Source organism: Neoarius graeffei, chromosome 12 (assembly GCF_027579695.1).
Source record: "Neoarius graeffei isolate fNeoGra1 chromosome 12, fNeoGra1.pri, whole genome shotgun sequence".
Lineage (NCBI taxonomy): Eukaryota > Metazoa > Chordata > Actinopteri > Siluriformes > Ariidae > Neoarius > Neoarius graeffei.
Window position 1 is genome coordinate 68,767,825 of NC_083580.1, and position 17,115 is coordinate 68,784,939.

General features: G+C 43.0%; 1 protein-coding gene across 2 annotated transcripts in view; it reads left to right on the forward strand.

The window, feature by feature from the left end:
• The window catches only part of LOC132895560 (pecanex-like protein 3), an 85,284-nt gene that overhangs the window by 19,970 nt on the left and 48,199 nt on the right, over positions 1-17,115 (forward strand). The window contains exons 1-16 of one of the 2 annotated variants that reach the window (XM_060936300.1): positions 951-976; positions 1,180-1,219; positions 2,917-3,006; positions 3,186-4,880; positions 5,136-5,435; positions 7,512-7,569; positions 7,643-7,784; positions 7,870-8,027; positions 10,853-11,006; positions 11,128-11,160; positions 11,268-11,439; positions 15,887-15,997; positions 16,078-16,169; positions 16,266-16,375; positions 16,512-16,617; positions 16,726-16,818. In XM_060936300.1, coding sequence (XP_060792283.1) covers positions 2,931-3,006; positions 3,186-4,880; positions 5,136-5,435; positions 7,512-7,569; positions 7,643-7,784; positions 7,870-8,027; positions 10,853-11,006; positions 11,128-11,160; positions 11,268-11,439; positions 15,887-15,997; positions 16,078-16,169; positions 16,266-16,375; positions 16,512-16,617; positions 16,726-16,818 — 3,300 coding nt within the window. In that variant the 5' untranslated portion in view covers positions 951-976; positions 1,180-1,219; positions 2,917-2,930. Of the gene's footprint in view, positions 1-950; positions 977-1,179; positions 1,220-2,916; positions 3,007-3,185; positions 4,881-5,135; positions 5,436-7,511; positions 7,570-7,642; positions 7,785-7,869; positions 8,028-10,852; positions 11,007-11,127; positions 11,161-11,267; positions 11,440-15,886; positions 15,998-16,077; positions 16,170-16,265; positions 16,376-16,511; positions 16,618-16,725; positions 16,819-17,115 lie in introns of those variants that run through there. The other variant, XM_060936299.1, reaches the window with a different exon arrangement.

The window sequence follows — 17,115 nt, forward strand, 5'->3', positions numbered from 1 at the left end:
ATCGGTCGACCCCTAATTACAACTACGCCCCATGATGTGAAAACCTATGGACCAATGCCACATTCTGTATCCATCTCTTAACACATTCCTGATGAGGCTTCGTAAGCCATATATTTTTTTTAATTATAGTCGTAAGTTGATCCTGCATCTGGGAGCTTGATTAGTATATCTGGATTGTGGTGTTTGAATTTTTTTTTTTGCGCAGCTGTTCTTTATCATCTTAAACATTCCTTTTGTTACATTAAAAAAAGACTTTCATTTTCTTATGAACGAACAGTAATTATTTGCCCACGTTTGTAAAGGTTGGAGTAAAATATAATAACCTATTAACTAAAACGTTCCTTGTATTAAAAATGAAAGTTAATACCATACGCCTTTTCTTAATAAACATTTATGAACATTTTGTACTTCCAACGTTTTCTTCAGCTTTCAGTAGCCTGTAAAAAGAGAGCTTTGATTTCTTGTTAAATCCGTTTGTACAATCGCGCAACAGCTCTTTCCCGTTTTAGATCCACTATTTTGTGTTTTCGTGACATTAGAGCTGTTACTTCCACCTATGGTGAAGTCACTTGCATTCCCCCTTATGTTAAAACTAAGATTACTCAGCCTAATGATAATCGTTAATTTTTTTTTTTCCCACTGATTTCGAATTGCCAAATTTGTATTGTGATTTATCATTGCACAATAGATCGTTACATGCCAAGTGGAGTGTGTGCTGAAAAGTGGGCACTTCCTTCATTCAAGAGCACATTTTGTCAGCAATTCAATCCAGCGTTCACATACAAATTCTGGAACCCAGGAAGTGCAGTTAAATATTCAAGCAAACCAATTTGATGACCCATTTTAATTTGCATATAATGATCCTTGTCTTTGCTATTCTTCTCTGACTGACTGCATCTTGTTGGAATGACGTTTGTTTTTACAGTGAACTGCAAAACCTCGTGTTAAGAACACATCGCTTGCATCTACATAAAAAGTCAGAGTTAGTATGTGAATTCTGCAAAACTGGACTGGGTTGTTGTGTACTTATTCTGTTTTCAAAACATCTAATTTCACGCTAGTTGTATTAATTCTACCTTAAAAACAGCAGTTAATGTGAGAATAGTTTTAATGTTTAAACTTTGTGTGCAAAGTGGTACAAGTCACTTTTTTTTTTTTTTTGGCACCTCTTTTTCCCAGGAATTTTTACCACAACTCGAGGACCCTGGAGGCTCTAAGGGTATGTATATTTGTTGTTGCATAGTAGTTCCGAAGGCGTGTATCTTTTAATATTGCCAGCAGAATTAGATTTGCTGTGTGGAGGTGTGCAGTTCAATTTTGAAAGCGCAGAAATCCAAAAGACTACATGTCTATATGGGTCCGTCTCAGAAACTGGTCTCTCATTTGGGACATTATGGTCAAAAAATTAATTTTCGAATTTTACTTTTTTTTTTTTTCTGCATTTACCGAACACTCAATGTTTCTTTTGTCATGTTTAATAAGAATATTGTATCTTGCTTTATCTGGCCTCCACTGTGGAAAATGTTTTTGATTACAATTCAAATGCTTTTGTAAAATTGATTTACAGTACATATAAAATAACTACATCATGAAGAATTAAAGCCCTTCCTTCACAGATGAGTGAAAAGATTGAATAAATTTCCTCTTTTTGATAACTTGGTATTTTTAACCCAAGTTATGATGACTGAATTGATTATTCACTTAAATATGAATAATATGATACATTTTGGGTATTTGATATGGCGAAATAGGACACAATGGAAAAATCAAGAACACACCGGAAAGATGAGAATAACGGCGCTGGTAAAAGAACAGCGACTGTACCGGCTGAAGGTCGCGCAGGTCTCTGCTGCGGCGCACGAGCAACGGGACATCACTACCGGACGGAGCGGGGGCGGGGCAAAATGACTGGCCGTAGATTCTATCAAAAGTCTGATCTAAATCGACCATGGTTGCAAAATATTGGCCAAAAATACGTAAACACTACGAAATATGAAAGAAAGATGAAAAAGAAACATTCTATTGCCTTATACTGCAAGACTAAAACAAAATAAAACTGTCAAAACTCACCTTTTCAGTGATAACGTCCGAACAGATCACCCGCGTAACAGAAAGACCGCAAATGGAAGCGTGATAGACTTCTAACTGTTGGAGTGGAAAATTCCATTCTACACATGCAAATTGTTAATGTGTGTCCTTCACCGCACACAAATAACACGCTACGGTAAAAAATAGACCACAACTCATTTTATAGCTCAGAAATTCATACAAGACCAGCTACCATCGTAACATTCTGTAAGAAACATATTCTATACCCAGCTTTCGTTTTAAAAAACAAAATCACAGATTTATAACTAAATTTTTATAAGGCGTAGTGATTTTAAGTTACTACTAATGGTGAGGTAGTGACCTTGACCCTGAGGCTTTCTGTTTAGATCAAAACACACGATCGTATTGGTTTTGGGTCTGCGGAAAATGGAGTTACAACGGTGATCAAATATTTTGTATGATATTTTATTACGGTTATGATTATTCTGTGAGTGCACCAATCCTTAGGTGTATAAAGTTACAACTTAAAATACAATTAGTGATAACTGTAGACTTTTCAGTGGACTACAACCTTTTTAAGGGAACGCGATGTAGTCAACCATTTATCATGTCCCAGATCAAGCTGCCATTTTTCCACAAATTTGCAGAATTTTTGCCAAATTCTGAATATTCACATCAAAGATTTAGTTTTATCTGTATTTTTTTCATAATTTTATTTCAAATTAAAACCATCACCACCATTCAAAATCGTATAGTTTATTGACTGTGTATATTTAGTGGGGTACCCCCACAGTACCCAGTTTCTGAGACAGACCCATATCCCAGACGGAAAGTTAAACCTATTTAATTTCATACTTCTGTTTCCAGACCTCAAAGAGCTGATGCAAGAGCAGGGTGGTGATGGTCTGACCTCAACACACCGAGAGGTTCTTCGGCACAACTCTCAGGATACAATCAGTAAGACCCAAACCATTTTCAGTCTGCATTTAGCAATGATCAGGATTACCCTGCAGGCAGTGGCACAGATTGTACACCCACAGTTTAAGCATATAACAAGTCAGTTGTTTTAATGTCCGGTTACTCAGTTAGCCATCCCTACAAAGTAAAATGGTGATTTGTGGCATGTAACCCAACAGGAGCCAGTGGTGTGGTTCAGTCCTGTCTTGCTGTAGCCATTGCTGGGGATTTTCCCAGTCTTATGGGAGTGGGTGGAGTGAGGTCGGCAGGTTTTGGGAGCCTGCCCCTACCAGACTGTCCCTCCATTCCCCCCTCACCATCCAGCCAGGAGGATGGAGAAGAGAAGGAGCCAGTAGTGGCCTGCAGCAATGCGCTGGAGCAGCACACACAACGAAGGCCAGAGGAGGCTCCTATTGGTGGCTATTCCCCACTTGGCCCTTCGGTGGAGTCTGAAAGCTTGGGCGATGCCCCTCTCAGCCCTCTCATCAAGAGCAGCTTGAGCGAAGAACTGAGTGAGAACCTGCTGGGCCTTGGTCTTGACCCGGTGACCTTTGGACCTGGAGCACAGCAACCATGCAGCCACAGTGGTGTGGCACTGACAGCTGGATCAACAGACAGTTGCGTGGCCACTGACCGAGAGACTTTGAGCACAGTCAGCAGCTACCGCAGTGAGAAGACTGACTCTACACAGCTTGAAAGCCCGTCTCTGGGCCACCAGCACCAGTCGGTCCCAATGCCTTCCTCTGCAGTTCTAGTACAGGGTTCTTACCAGCAACCAGAGGACCCTGCATTCTTGGGAGGCAGTGACACAGATGATCTTTCAGATAGTGAACTGCTACGATCTCCCTCCAAAGAGCTCCACCCTGGTCAGGGCCTGGATCGAACTCTGGTGGAGGGTGAGGATGCACCGGCACAGCTCCCATCCCTACAAAATTCATCCCCTTCTAGCAGCAGTGGCCCCTCAGAGGCCTGCGATCAGCCCCGGGCTGTACCCATTCCCCCTGTTCCCCCTCCACGCCAGGCTGGATCTGTGCCCTCGGGTCTGGTGTGCTCAGAACCGGCCTTGGCCGTCACCTCTGCACCCTACCTGCTGGTTGAGCCACCTTCCCTACAGGTTCAGCAGCAGCAAGTGGTGCGGCCCAAAGACTTGAAACTTCTGCGTGCTGGTGGCAGCATTGCTCAGCGGCCCGGGCGCAGGAAAGCACCTCGTAAACGCGGTGCTGCCGGCAGCAGCAGTTTTGACTGTGGCTCGTATCGACGCCGTCATCATGGACGCAGCCAACGCAGGGACTATGTGCCTGTGCGCAGCAGGCTTGGCGCCAAAGCTTACAGTGAAAGCCTGTTCGAGGACTCCACTGATGAGGACGATGGCAGTGATGCCAGCGCTGCTTCCAGCCTGGGCTCACAGCGGCGCTTCAGTTCAGACGACGAGGATGAGGATGACTCAAGTTCGTCTACCTCCTGCTATTCCCCAGATCCTGGAATTGCCTCTCAGCCTGTCCCTGTTCCACAACTGCCTAGCCCTAACGAGGGGAAGGAGCCCGCTGCAGTAGGCCCCTCACACACTCGCAGTGCACAGCGCTCAGCCAGCACGGCTAGTGCCAAGACTCATGCCAGGGTGCTCAGCATGGATGGTGCTGGTGGAGGCCACACCAGCACAGGAACTCTAGCTTCCACCATTTTGCCATTAGCAGCTGCTTCCACTCCTGCTCCACGGCCCCTTACCATGTCAAAGTCTGACCTGGAGGCTCGCACTGGACACTCGGAGGTTTTTCCCAGGGCTCACAGGCTCGACTCTCTGGGAGGCTCATGGGCTGGGAACCAGACTGGATGGAGGGCGGGAGAACTGCTGGAAGAAGGTGCTGTTGGAGGAGGTAGGCAGCATAGTCCATTTTCTGTTCAACATATAGACTTGAAAAGCGTTATAATCTTACACACTTTTTAGTGCTTGGCAATAGCCCAAAGATTCTTATTCATATGCATAATCATTCTTTTGCCTATTTTGTTAGCTTTAAGTGCTCAGTTGAACTTTCTGTAAGTATCTACCGTAACGTAATTTTGCAGTTTAATGTCGTCTTAATGCAAGCCTGCGTATTCTCGTATTACTAAATTAAATGTGTCCCCTGCAGCTTTGGCCTCTGAAGAAGGAAGTAAACGGGACTCTGTAAGCAGCGTCAAGAGGACACAGGCCATCCGCAGAAGACATAATGCAGGCAGTAACCCTACTCCACCTCCATCCACCATGGGCTCCCCACCAAGCCTCCAAGATCTTCAGCGGGCCCGTGCCTCATCCCATTCCCGTGCACGAGCCCTCCCTACAGCCTTACAGTTCGCCTCGTCCCTGCTGCTCCCCCGCAGCGGCGTGCATGAAGCCTCAACGTTTGACGACACCTCTGAGGGAGCTGTGCACTACTTTTACGACGAGAGTGGTAAAGCCGGACTATATTGCTTACTGCTTTTGTTGATCGAATGAATATAAGTAAACACAAATTGGTAACTGAATTTACCATACTGATGCATCAATAGTTCTGCAGTTCTGATACACGGATGTGTTCTCTTCAGAGTTGGTGGCTTCAAAAACGCTACCTTGCTTTTTCATAACAGAATAATTACAACATGGGCAATAGCATAGAGTTACCAAGCGAGTAGGGGGAAGGGGTTGAATTGGAATGGCAGGAAATGGGGATTAATGTGCGTAATCATGCATATTTGTAGATCCTTTCGTTCTTTGAGGTCGTAATGGAGGAGATATGTTGCAAGGCATTTTGTTTGTCTCTTGAGTATTATATACGTACAGTGCCTTGAAAAAGTATTCATACCCCTTGAACTTTTTCACATTTTTCCACCTTACAACCACGAACTTAAAATCTCAACAAAAAACTTTTGTGAGATAGACCAACACAGAGTAGCACATAATTGTGAAGTGAAACGAAAACGATAAATGGTCTTCGAAATTTTAAACAAGTAAAAATCTGAAAAATGTGGTGTGCATTAGTATTCAGCCCCCTGTACTCTGATACCTCTAAATACAATCCAGTGCAATCAGTTGCCTTCAGAAGTCATCTAATTAGTTAATAGAGTCCTACTGTGTGTAATTTACTCTCAGCATAAATACACTTGTTCTGTGAAGGCCTCAGTGGTTTGTTAGAGAACACTGAAGAACAAACAGCATCATGAAGACAAAAGAACTCACCAGACAGGTCAGGGATAAAGTTCTGGAGAAGTTTAAAGCAGGGTTAGGTTATAAAAAAATATCCCAAGCTCTGAACATCTCAAGAAGCACTGTTCAAGCCGTCATTCAAAAATGGAAAAAGTATGGCACAACTGCAGACCTACCAAGACATGGCCGTCCACCTAAACTGACAGAGCGAGCAAGGAGAGCACTGGTCAGAGAAGCAGCCAAGAGGCCCATGATCACTCTGGAGGAGCTGCAGAAATCCACAGCTCAGGTGGGAGGATCTGTGCACAGGACAACTATAAGTCGTACACTCCACAAATCTGGCCTTTTTGGAAGAGTGGCAAGAAGAAAGCCATTGTTGAAAGACAGGCATAAGAAGTCCCGTTTGCAGTTTGCCAGAAGCCATGTAGGGGACACAGCAAACATGTGGAAGAAAATGGTTTGGTCAGATGAGACCAAAGTTGAACTTTTTGGCCTAAATGCAAAGCGCTATGTGTGGCGGAAAACTAACACTGCTCATCACCCTGCACACACCATCCCCACTGTGAAACATGGTGGTGGCAGCATCATGCTATGGGGATGCCTTTCTTCAGCAGGGACAGGGAAGCTGGTCAGATTTGATGGGAAGATGGATGGAGCTAAATACAGGGCAATCCTGGAAGAAAACCTGCTGGAGGCTGCAAAAGACTTGAGACTGGGAAGGAGATTCACCTTCCAGCAAGACAATGACCCTAAACGTACAGCCAGAACTACAATGGAATGGTTTAGATCAAAGAATATTCATGTGTTAGAATGGCCCAGTCAAAGTCCAGACCTAAATCCCATTGAGCATCTGTGGCAAGACTTGAAAATTGCTGTTCACAGACGCTCTCCATCCAATCTGGCTGAGCTTGAGCTATTTTGCAAAGAAGAATGGGCAAAAATTTCAGTGTCTAGATGTGCAAAGCTGGTAGAGACATACCACAAAAGACTTGCAGCTGTAACCGCAGCAGAAGGTGGCTCTACAAAGTATTGACGCAGGGGGGCTGAATATTAATGCACATCACATTTTTCAGATTTTTATTTGTGTAAAATTTTGAAGACCATTTTATCATTTTCGTTTCACTTCACAATTATGTGCTACTCTGTGTTGGTCTATCACATAAAATCTCAATAAAAAACTTTTAAGTTTGTGGTTGTAAGGTGGAAAAATATGAAAAAGTTCAAGGGGTATGAATACTTTTTCAAGACACTGTAGTGATTTTTTCAATTTACTATGCATTTTATTTTTAAAACTACACTTTAATGCAAGCGAGCCACATTTTCATCAACAATTCAATATTCTCAGGTATAAAAAGATCATACACGTTTGGACCTGCAGGAGGAGGCTATGAGGACCCAGTGCAGTAAGTCTCAACCAAACCTGAGCCTCTGGTGGTCACCTGGTTCAGAGTTTAAACTCTGTTTTATGTTTTCCAGGGAGCGCGAGAGACAGTCCCAGTCCTCCAGCTTTACCTCCACTGATGTACAGGACGTAGCTCCAGCATTGTCCATGCTTCAGCCCAGACCTGTGGTCCTCCAGGGCATGCAGGTGCGCAGGGTACCCTTGGAGATGCCCGAGGTGAGCTTCAACCTCTGACGTTTTCTTGCAAGCACCTTCAAGTTCCAGATCATCTGCCATATTTGTTTTTTCTCTCACTCCGTAGTTTGACTTGGATCACGAGTCCCTGCAGGAATCTCAGGAAAACACGCTGATGATCGAGGAGAAAGCCAAGCCGAAACAGTACTACAAGTTCTGGGTGTTGCCAGGAAAGTGGCTTAGAGTGCGCTATGACCGGCTGGCCCTTCTGGCCTTACTGGATAGGTGTGTGTGTGATCTATACAGAAGCACATTCATAGGCTTTATGACATACAATCCATTTATAGTAATACCTCTATCAATGCATCCATAGAAACAACATTGGTTTGGTCTTGAGAAAGCATATTTTTTTCACCAGGTGGCTAGCCTGGCAAGCCAGACTATATGTGAATATTTGGTCTGGTCTCGGTCGTAGACATTTCCGAAGGGTGTGGGAGGAACAACCCGTTGTCTTTCAAACTGTCTCTGTGCGTATAGGCCAACGCTCTGACCAATCAGTGCAACAGTGGCTGTGACGTAGTCAGCATACCTGTCAACTTTGAGGTTTGAAAAAAGGGATATTTCCCAGATTTTTAACTCAGAATAAGGGAAAATTTCGGAAAGTCATACCCTTCACCAAAAGTGGGTGTGTAGTTGAATGGGGGGCAATTTTCTATCTAGTATTTGTGATTTTCCTGTACTCTGGTGCATGTTGGTGATAGCCAAGACCCAAACTCCATATGCTTATGGTTTATAGAGTGCATTTGTGAATAAACTATACATTTATTTTTATTTGCTTTCAGTGGTACCAGTTATTTCCCAAATTAAGGGCTAAAATACGTATCTTATGTTAAAATAAGAAAGGTCATTATATAACCAGTCAATAAATTCAATTCCATTGCAATTTATTATGGTTTTACCATAGTCATGGCCTCGGAACGATAGATAGATAGATAGATAGATAGATAGATAGATAGATAGATAGATAGAGTGATAGATAGAGTGATAGATAGAGTGATAGATAGAGTGATAGATAGAGTGATAGATAGAGTGATAGATAGAGTGATAGATAGATAGATAGAGTGATAGATAGATAGATAGATAGAGTGATAGATAGATAGAGTGATAGATAGATAGATAGAGTGATAGATAGATAGATAGAGTGATAGATAGATAGATAGAGTGATAGATAGATAGATAGAGTGATAGATAGAGTGATAGATAGATAGATAGAGTGATAGATAGATAGAGTGATAGATAGATAGATAGAGTGATAGATAGATAGATAGAGTGATAGATAGATAGAGTGATAGATAGATAGAGTGATAGATAGATAGTGATAGTGATAGTGATATAGATAGATAGATAGATAGATAGATAGATAGATAGATAGATAGAGTGATAGATAGATAGATAGATAGAGTGATAGTGATAGAGTAATATAAGATATTAAACCAAGAGTGATTTAAAATGGGTACGTTTCAGATAGAAAATAAAATAGACAATGAGTGGATAAAACAGTTAATACACCAATTAGTTTACACTAGGCTATTTATGAGGTCTTAGCCAGGACATAATGTAAACATGTGTAGCTTACCTTTGATTATTTGGGAGGCTTTCGTTTTCCCCATGGAAAATTTCTTTGCGATGGAAGAGTCTGGGAACATTCCAGCCACGCACTTGTTGAAATAATCAAAGAAAGAGAGGCTAATGTTTTTCTTAGCTATTAGCATCGCCATCTTCACCTCAGACCTAATCAGTGTTGCCAGATACTGCTGACGTTTTCCAGCCCAAATTATGTTCAAAACCCGCCAAAATGCACTTGAAACCGCCCAACTTGGGCGGGAAACCTCCCAATCTGGCAACACTGGACCTAATCACTTGTTCAGCCTAGCTTCCGGACGTAGTTATGTAATTACTGATGCCTGAGAGGGCGGGGACCTGAATTCATGGCCCGACTTCCTGCTGTAAACTCCTGTCAGAGGCGCGTCATGAATTCTGGACCTACCGACTTTTTTATATTGTGAAAATATGGGATTTTTATATGATGTGAAAATACGGGATATTTTCGGGAAAATAAAAATACGGGAAGACAGCGGGAAATAAGTCAAAATAAGGGATTTCCCGGGAAAAACGGGAGGGTTGACAGGTATGGTAGTCAGAGCGACAGAAAGCAGTGGGGGAGGGTAAACAAACAGCATGTGGAGAGGGACACTAGCCTGGCAAGCCAGACTAAATGTGAATATTTAATAATACGTCCTTCTTGAAAAGGAATGAGCGGAGAGCCTCTTCCTGCTCATGTTTCAACGAAAACTCCAAGTCTAATTCTTCTAAAACTGATTCCAAAGCGGAGTCAAACGAGCGCTGTTCACTAGCCGTAGCCGTCTTTCCTGTTGTGCTTTCTCCAGCGTCGCGCAGCCTTGTCATCACTCCTGCAAAAGCCCGCCCAAAGAATCCAAACAAAAACCTTGCGTTGTGATTGGCGGGCACGATTTGATGCCCAGGGTGTGTTGTTGATATGGTCCGAGGCTAGACCCACTTGTAGGCAAAAATATTTTTGGCCGCTAGGCGGGTGGGTCTAGTTTACTAGGCTACCAGGTGGCATCACATACAATATATCTCGTAAATTATAATACGAGGGTCATTGTTCAGAAGATATTGGCTCACTGAATGTAGTAAAATTAAGTTTTACAAGGCTAAAAGTTGGGTCATGTACCACTCAGTTCTTGTGTGTGCGTGCGCATGTGCACACAGGGATTTAAACTTAATATTTTTTCAAATTCAGCATGTCTGTATTGGCTGTTATAGGAAAGTTATCAGAATGAAATTTTGTTTTTCCAATTTGATTTTATGTGACCTTTTTTTTTTTTTTAAATAATTCAATTATGGCCAGTCATACTTTTTTTTATCCAATTATTATTACATTTAATGTTGTGGGAGCTTGTATTGCATGAACATTATTATTTATTATTATCATTGGTCATTTCAAGGTTTTTATCTTGTATTGGTCATGAAAAGGTTTTTTAGTGTGCAGTATTTCTGTAAGTTCACTATGGCTAGCTGCGTTGCAGGAATCGGCGGGTTGGCGAGAACGTGTTTGCCGTGGTGTTGGCCAGCCTGGTGGCCTTTCTTGGCTTCTTGCTGCTGCTGCATGGCTTCTTCAGGGACATTTGGGTCTTCCAGTTCTGCCTCGTCATCGCCAGCTGCCAGTACTCCTTACTGAAGGTGAGCGCAAAGACAACAAATCTCAAATACTTTGTGTGTGGAATTTCGTATCGGGGGGGAGTTTGCTTATTCGTCTTTGTTTCTTTGTGGGTATTTATTCATTCTTTCTTTCTCTCTCAAGAGCGTGCAGCCTGATGCAGCCTCCCCAATGCATGTGAGTACACACGGCCCCTCTGGATTCTTTTTGCTCACTGCCTCAGAGAGCGACCTGTGAGCGTGCCATTCTCGGTAAATGCTGTACTGTATCTTGTCCTTGCACAGGGCCATAACTGGATCATCGTGTATAGCCGGCCGGTGTATTTTTGCTTGTGCTGTATGCTGATCTGGGTCTTTGACCTTGCCGGCCGTTCCAGCAACCTGCAGCCTTTCTCCCTCTATGGAGTAACCTTCTTCTCTGCTCACTTCCTGCTGTGTGCCAGAGACATGCTTATAGGTTGGTCCCTTGTCAAAGCCAAGTTCCACATCCTCCCTCAAGATGTACATTAGAGGTGTGCACGGGTCGGGTTTTTCAGTCCCGCTCCCGCCCGCGCCCACATTGTGCAGTCCCGCCCGCACCCGCAAAGAATTATGATTTTCAGTCCCGCTCCCGCCCGCGCCCACAAAAAAATTATGATTTTCAATCCCGCTCCTGCCCGCGCCTGCCATATTTTGTCCCGCTCCCGCCCGCAAATCCCGCATGATGCAGACGTTCGCGTTATTTCTCAGGAAAGTTCTTGTCTTGACACAGCGTGATGGTGCCCCGCCCCCTACTTTGAGTGGATTTGAGCATAAATATCTACAGCTCACGTTCACGTTTTGTTATTATTTACCTTGTTTCTGAATTCAGCATGTAGTGTCTCTAATAATAATAATAATAATAATTAGTGCTGTCAAGCGATTAAAATATTTAATCGCGAATCGCACATTTTTATCACATGAGAAACCATTGTAATTCTGTGATCAGCATAAAAAAGTGAATGGGCTTGCTTTGTACCAATTTTTTTTTTTTTTTTATTGCAAAGCAGAGCTAGTAAGAGAAGTGAATTGATTTACTGCTTGAGTTAGTCTACAACTCTAATCAGAGAGACAAGTTACACAGTGACGGTAGGCTTGACTCAATGCTATCCCAGAAATCCTTCCTGTAATATGCAAATTTGGCCGCCTCTGATTGGACAGCCAAATTTGCATATTACAGGAAGGATTTCTGGGATAGCATTGAGTCAAGCCTACCGTCACTGTGTAACCTGTCTCTCTGATTAGGCCAAGTTTACATTAAACCGTATCTGTCTCGTTTTCTTCGCGGATGCACTGTCCGTTTACATTAAACCGCCGGGAAACGGGAATCCGCCAGGGTCCACGTATTCAATCCAGATTGTGTGTGGTCCGGTGCTGTGTAAACATTGAGAATATGTGGATACGCTGTGTTGAGCTCTAGCTGGTGTCATCATTGGACAACGTCACTGTGACATCCACCTTCCTGATTCGCTGGCGTTGGTCATGTGACGCGACTGCTGAAAAACGGCGCGGACTTCCGCCTTGTATCACCTTTCATTAAAGAGTATAAAAGTATGAAAATACTGCAAATACTGATGCAAATACTGCCCATTGTGTAGTTATGATTGTCTTTAGGCTTGACATCCTTCCACTTGCAAGTGGTAAGTGATATGCGCTGGGATCACACACACAGCGGCTCAGTCCCGAATCACTGCTCGTGCGCTTCACTCGCGCGCTCTGTGAGCTGCGCAGGGCCGGAGTGCACACCCTCCAGAGGGCACTCGCTGTTCAGGGCGGAGTGATTTGGAGCGCAGGATGCCTGCAGAGCCGAGCGTATCCGTGTATTGGTGTTGCTGTGTGCACGCGAATCGTGTATTGGTGTTGCTGTGTGCACACTAATCGTTTTAAAAACGTTAATCTGATGATCCGCTGATACGGTCTAATGTAAACCCCACCTTAGAGTTGTAGACTAACGCAAGCAGTAAATCACTTCACTCATGGTTCTCTTGCTAGCTGGGTGTGAACTGCGAGTCATTAGAGTGATCAAAGGATTTCCCGTTAGGGTGATCAATGGCAAATTTAAGATGCCATTCCTCACTCAATCTGGCAATCTGACTCTCTCTGCAAATTTAGGCATCTTAAAATGTTTTTATTAATGCCAAATAAAATATCCAGCACAAATTATATATGATAGACATAAATTAATAATTTCTAAATTTTATTTCAAACATGTTTTTAGTTAGCGGGACTGCAGCTTATCACCGCTCCCGCCCGCGCCGCATATGTGCACTTCCGGTCCCACCTGCGCCCGCAATGAGCTTTCAAAATTTGTCCCGCGCCGCACTGCTTTGCGGCGGGTCCCGCGAGTCCCGTGGGACTCCCGCGGGAGTGCAGGGCTCTAATGTACATTTAGTGGGGATCAGATTTACTGTTCAACTACTATTGGAATTTTTATCATATTTGCATATTTTAAATTCATATTCATAATGTATATATGTGCAAATTTGAATGTTTAAATTTTTCTAGTTTTAGCCATCTGAATAAATACAGGTTATTTGTGATAAACTCTTGTTTTTATTTTTTTCCATAAGTGTGTTTACAAGAACTTCATGGTAATTATTTATTCAGAGTAATTAACAATTCTTAATTATCAGTGCTCAGTTGCACACTTAGTTTTATAACGCTGTTATATTCTCTGTAGTGAGCATATATTGTGAATCGGTAGCTGTTTTGGGTTTAAAATACTGCTTAGACATTTAATGCTGTAGTTTTCATGGATTTAAAGTTTTCCGTCGTGTGACGGATTTCCGTCAACTGAACTCTCCCAAGGCCAAATGTGAGGTCGGTGCTGATCCGAGGAGAATTAAAATGACGGGTGGTTGGGTAGAGATTGGGTTATAACACTGATGTGTTGCAACACCATCAACTATCAGCAGGGTTTATTTCACTTTTTTGTTTTCGAGCCGTGCTTTGTGTCGTTCATTTCCTATGTTTGATCATGTTTAAACGTTCGCTGTCTACGGTGCGGCATTAAAAAAACATGCGCTGTCAAAATTGGCAAAATACATTCCCATGTGCTTGGCGTGCTTGTGTCTGACCATTTCTGTTTTGTATTAAATTAAATCTTGCCAAAATGACTTAGTTCAAACTTGGACATATAGAAATAGAGCATGTTAAAAAAAAACAAAACGAAAAAATAAACCCCGGAAAGCCCGCTCCTCTGCTTCAGCCAGACTTGAAGACTCGACGGTGCAATGCTTGCAGACTGTCAGAAGTAATTAGACTTAAATTTATAGCTAACAAATCAGCAGACGCCCCAACAATTATTTTCGTTAGGCCAGTGTGTAAGGTATGTTAGAACCGTGCCTTATAGCCTACGTTATATCACAATTTAAAGGACGTTTGAGGAGTTGGAGGCTGCGAGCGCAATGATGTTCTGACATGCGCTAAACTTTATTCCCTGAAAATCATACACCAGCGTTCAATGCCCCAAACAGTCAAAATGTCTAGAAGACTACGGTTAAATAATAATCATAGCCTACTAAGTTAAATTACGTCAAAACATTTGTTTCTGGCCTATGAAATGATGGAGGAAAATGAGAACGAACGCAAAGTAGCAGTCAACTTCACGCGATCTTTTAGGTAACTTAACACTCGTGTTGCCCACAATATTTCTCTTAATAAAATCTTGAATTGTTTTTGAAGTCGTATTCAACACAAAGTAAGGTCAAATTATAATTTTAATGTAAGCGAAGATCCAAACTTTTTTCTATATTCAGGGTTTTTTCTAAAAAAATTTAGTATGAGGGCGCTCACCATGGCGAGGGAGCGAAGTGGGGGGGGGGGATGGTGCTGGTTCCCACCCCCCCACCCCCCGCCGTGCAAAGCCTTTGAAAAATGCTCCAATGGGACATTCTGAGGCTATCTGAGAGGGAAATTGTAACAAATTGTCTGTCAACATTGAAAAAGAAAGAAGTAATCATCTTCTGCCCCGGACAGTCTTTGGCTTTCTTCCGCTTCGTGCCGCGGGATGACATCTTTAAATGCCCAAGTGTCAACAAAAACAACTCGCAAACTACTTCTGTCAAAAGCTCCCGTGCCGGTGGGTGAAAGGTCATTCAGTCTCGAGAAATCTCGCTCTACAAGTCAGCTGACCTTGTATGTAACCCACGTCAAATCTCGCGAGAGCAGCCGCGACAAGTAAACAACTAAACAACATGGCGCCTCAGTCTGGAAAACGCCAATTCGGATTGTTTTTGCACCGTCTGGCGGTGTATCTACTATGATTGGAATATTTTTGGAGCAATTATAACGTATTTGATGATCAGACACACGGTCACGTAGTGTTGCTGGGATGTTTTCACGGAGTCGGTAAGGGGGCGCACGCCGAGAGTAAGAGGGCGCAGCGCCCCTATTCCCCCGTTTAGACGAAAGCCTGATATTGACGTCGAGCATAGAGGAGCATGTCATTCTGCTTTCGGTTTCGGCAGCATGGATGCGCTTTACATGAAAGAAGGCACTGATGTGTCTGCCATCGATAAAGGTGTAAAACAAGTGGAGGTGGGCTTGGCTGTACGAAATGGGTGAAAATGGAAAGCCGTTTAGTTCATGGTGCAAAAAACTAAACATTCCAGGCGCTTGCCACAAAAAAATAATATACGGAAGCAATAGAAAGAGAGTGCAATAAATTGAATATATTAATCCATTAATTAATTGATAATAAAGTTATCAGTTCTAAGTTAATCATTCTCAGAATTTCATCGAAATCCACCCATAACCCCCCCCAGCCCCCGTAAATTTTCAGTCAAATAATTTTTTTTTGCTTTAATCCATGAGTTTTCAAAACTACTTATAGGAGGAATTAATACATTGTTCTGTTTTGTTTTGTTTTTTCCCCTCCTTTGCAGTTTTCACCCTGTGTTTTCCAGTCATCTTTCTCTTTGGACTTCTACCTCAAGTCAACACCTTTCTCATGTGTTTACTGGAGCAGGTTGACATGCACATGTTTGGTGGAACTGGTACGAAATCATCACGCACGCACGCATACATGGCCCATATTCCTTTTTAGTTCGCCGTCTAATCTGTCTTTGTGTTTTAGCCACTACAAGCCCCCTGTCCTCACTCTACAGTCTGTTACGCAGTGTGTTAGTAGCAGCTCTGGTTTATGGCTTTTGCCTTGGTGCTATCAATGTAAGTGAGAGATTTTGAGCTACAGAGTGGACCTACAAAAGCTGATTGTATCGTCATGTTGCGCATTTTTCTTTTATTGTATTATATTGTATTTAGGCCCCATGGGGTGAGGCTCATGTTCCAGTGCTATTCTCTGTATTCTGTGGCCTCCTCCTTGCCTTATCGTACCACTTAAGCCGGCAAAGCAGTGATCCCACCGTCCTGTGGTCAGTATCAGCCCAAAGATCATTTGAATGTGCCACTCTGACACTCCTCTTTGTGGGTGTCTGTTATGAGGCTGATGCTCAATGCTTTTTCTTCCCCCCCCCCCCCCATCTCTTCCTTCCCCATGCGGCGTGGTAGGTCTTTGGTCCGTTCCAAATTTTTCCCAGAGTTGGAAAGCAGGACCCCCGAGGAGTCGCCTCTGGAAATTAAGGACCCGCTGCCAGAGAAATTGCGCAACTCTGTGGTATTAAGGACATTTCAGTACCTTTCCTCATCACTGCTGGACAAAAAGTGGTTATTGGAAATGAAAGACCGTTTTCTTACGCTCACACTGCCTCTTTCTCTGTAACAGAAGGAAATTTTACACTCGGACCTGGTCATGTGTCCCCTCATGGCCATTATCAGCTTTGCCATCAGTGCCAGTACTGTCTTCATTGCCCTGCAGGTAGGTTAATGCTCTGTAAGATCATACACTTATGCTGAGCGTGTATAATATTGTTGCTTTGATGTAGTATTTTTTTTTTTTTCTAATTTAAATATGATTGATTAGGCACTAAATAATATTCCTGCAGTTTAATTTTTTTGTTTTACTAATTGATGGTGTAAACATAAACTTAAGCCTAAGTCACAACCGGCCGTACGTGCTCCTATGGTTGGTCTACAAAAAACGCACGGAGGGCGCGCATGTGACGTGCTGATTTTCGAGCTGTAGACTGGCCGCAGACCGGCCGCAGAGGTTCTT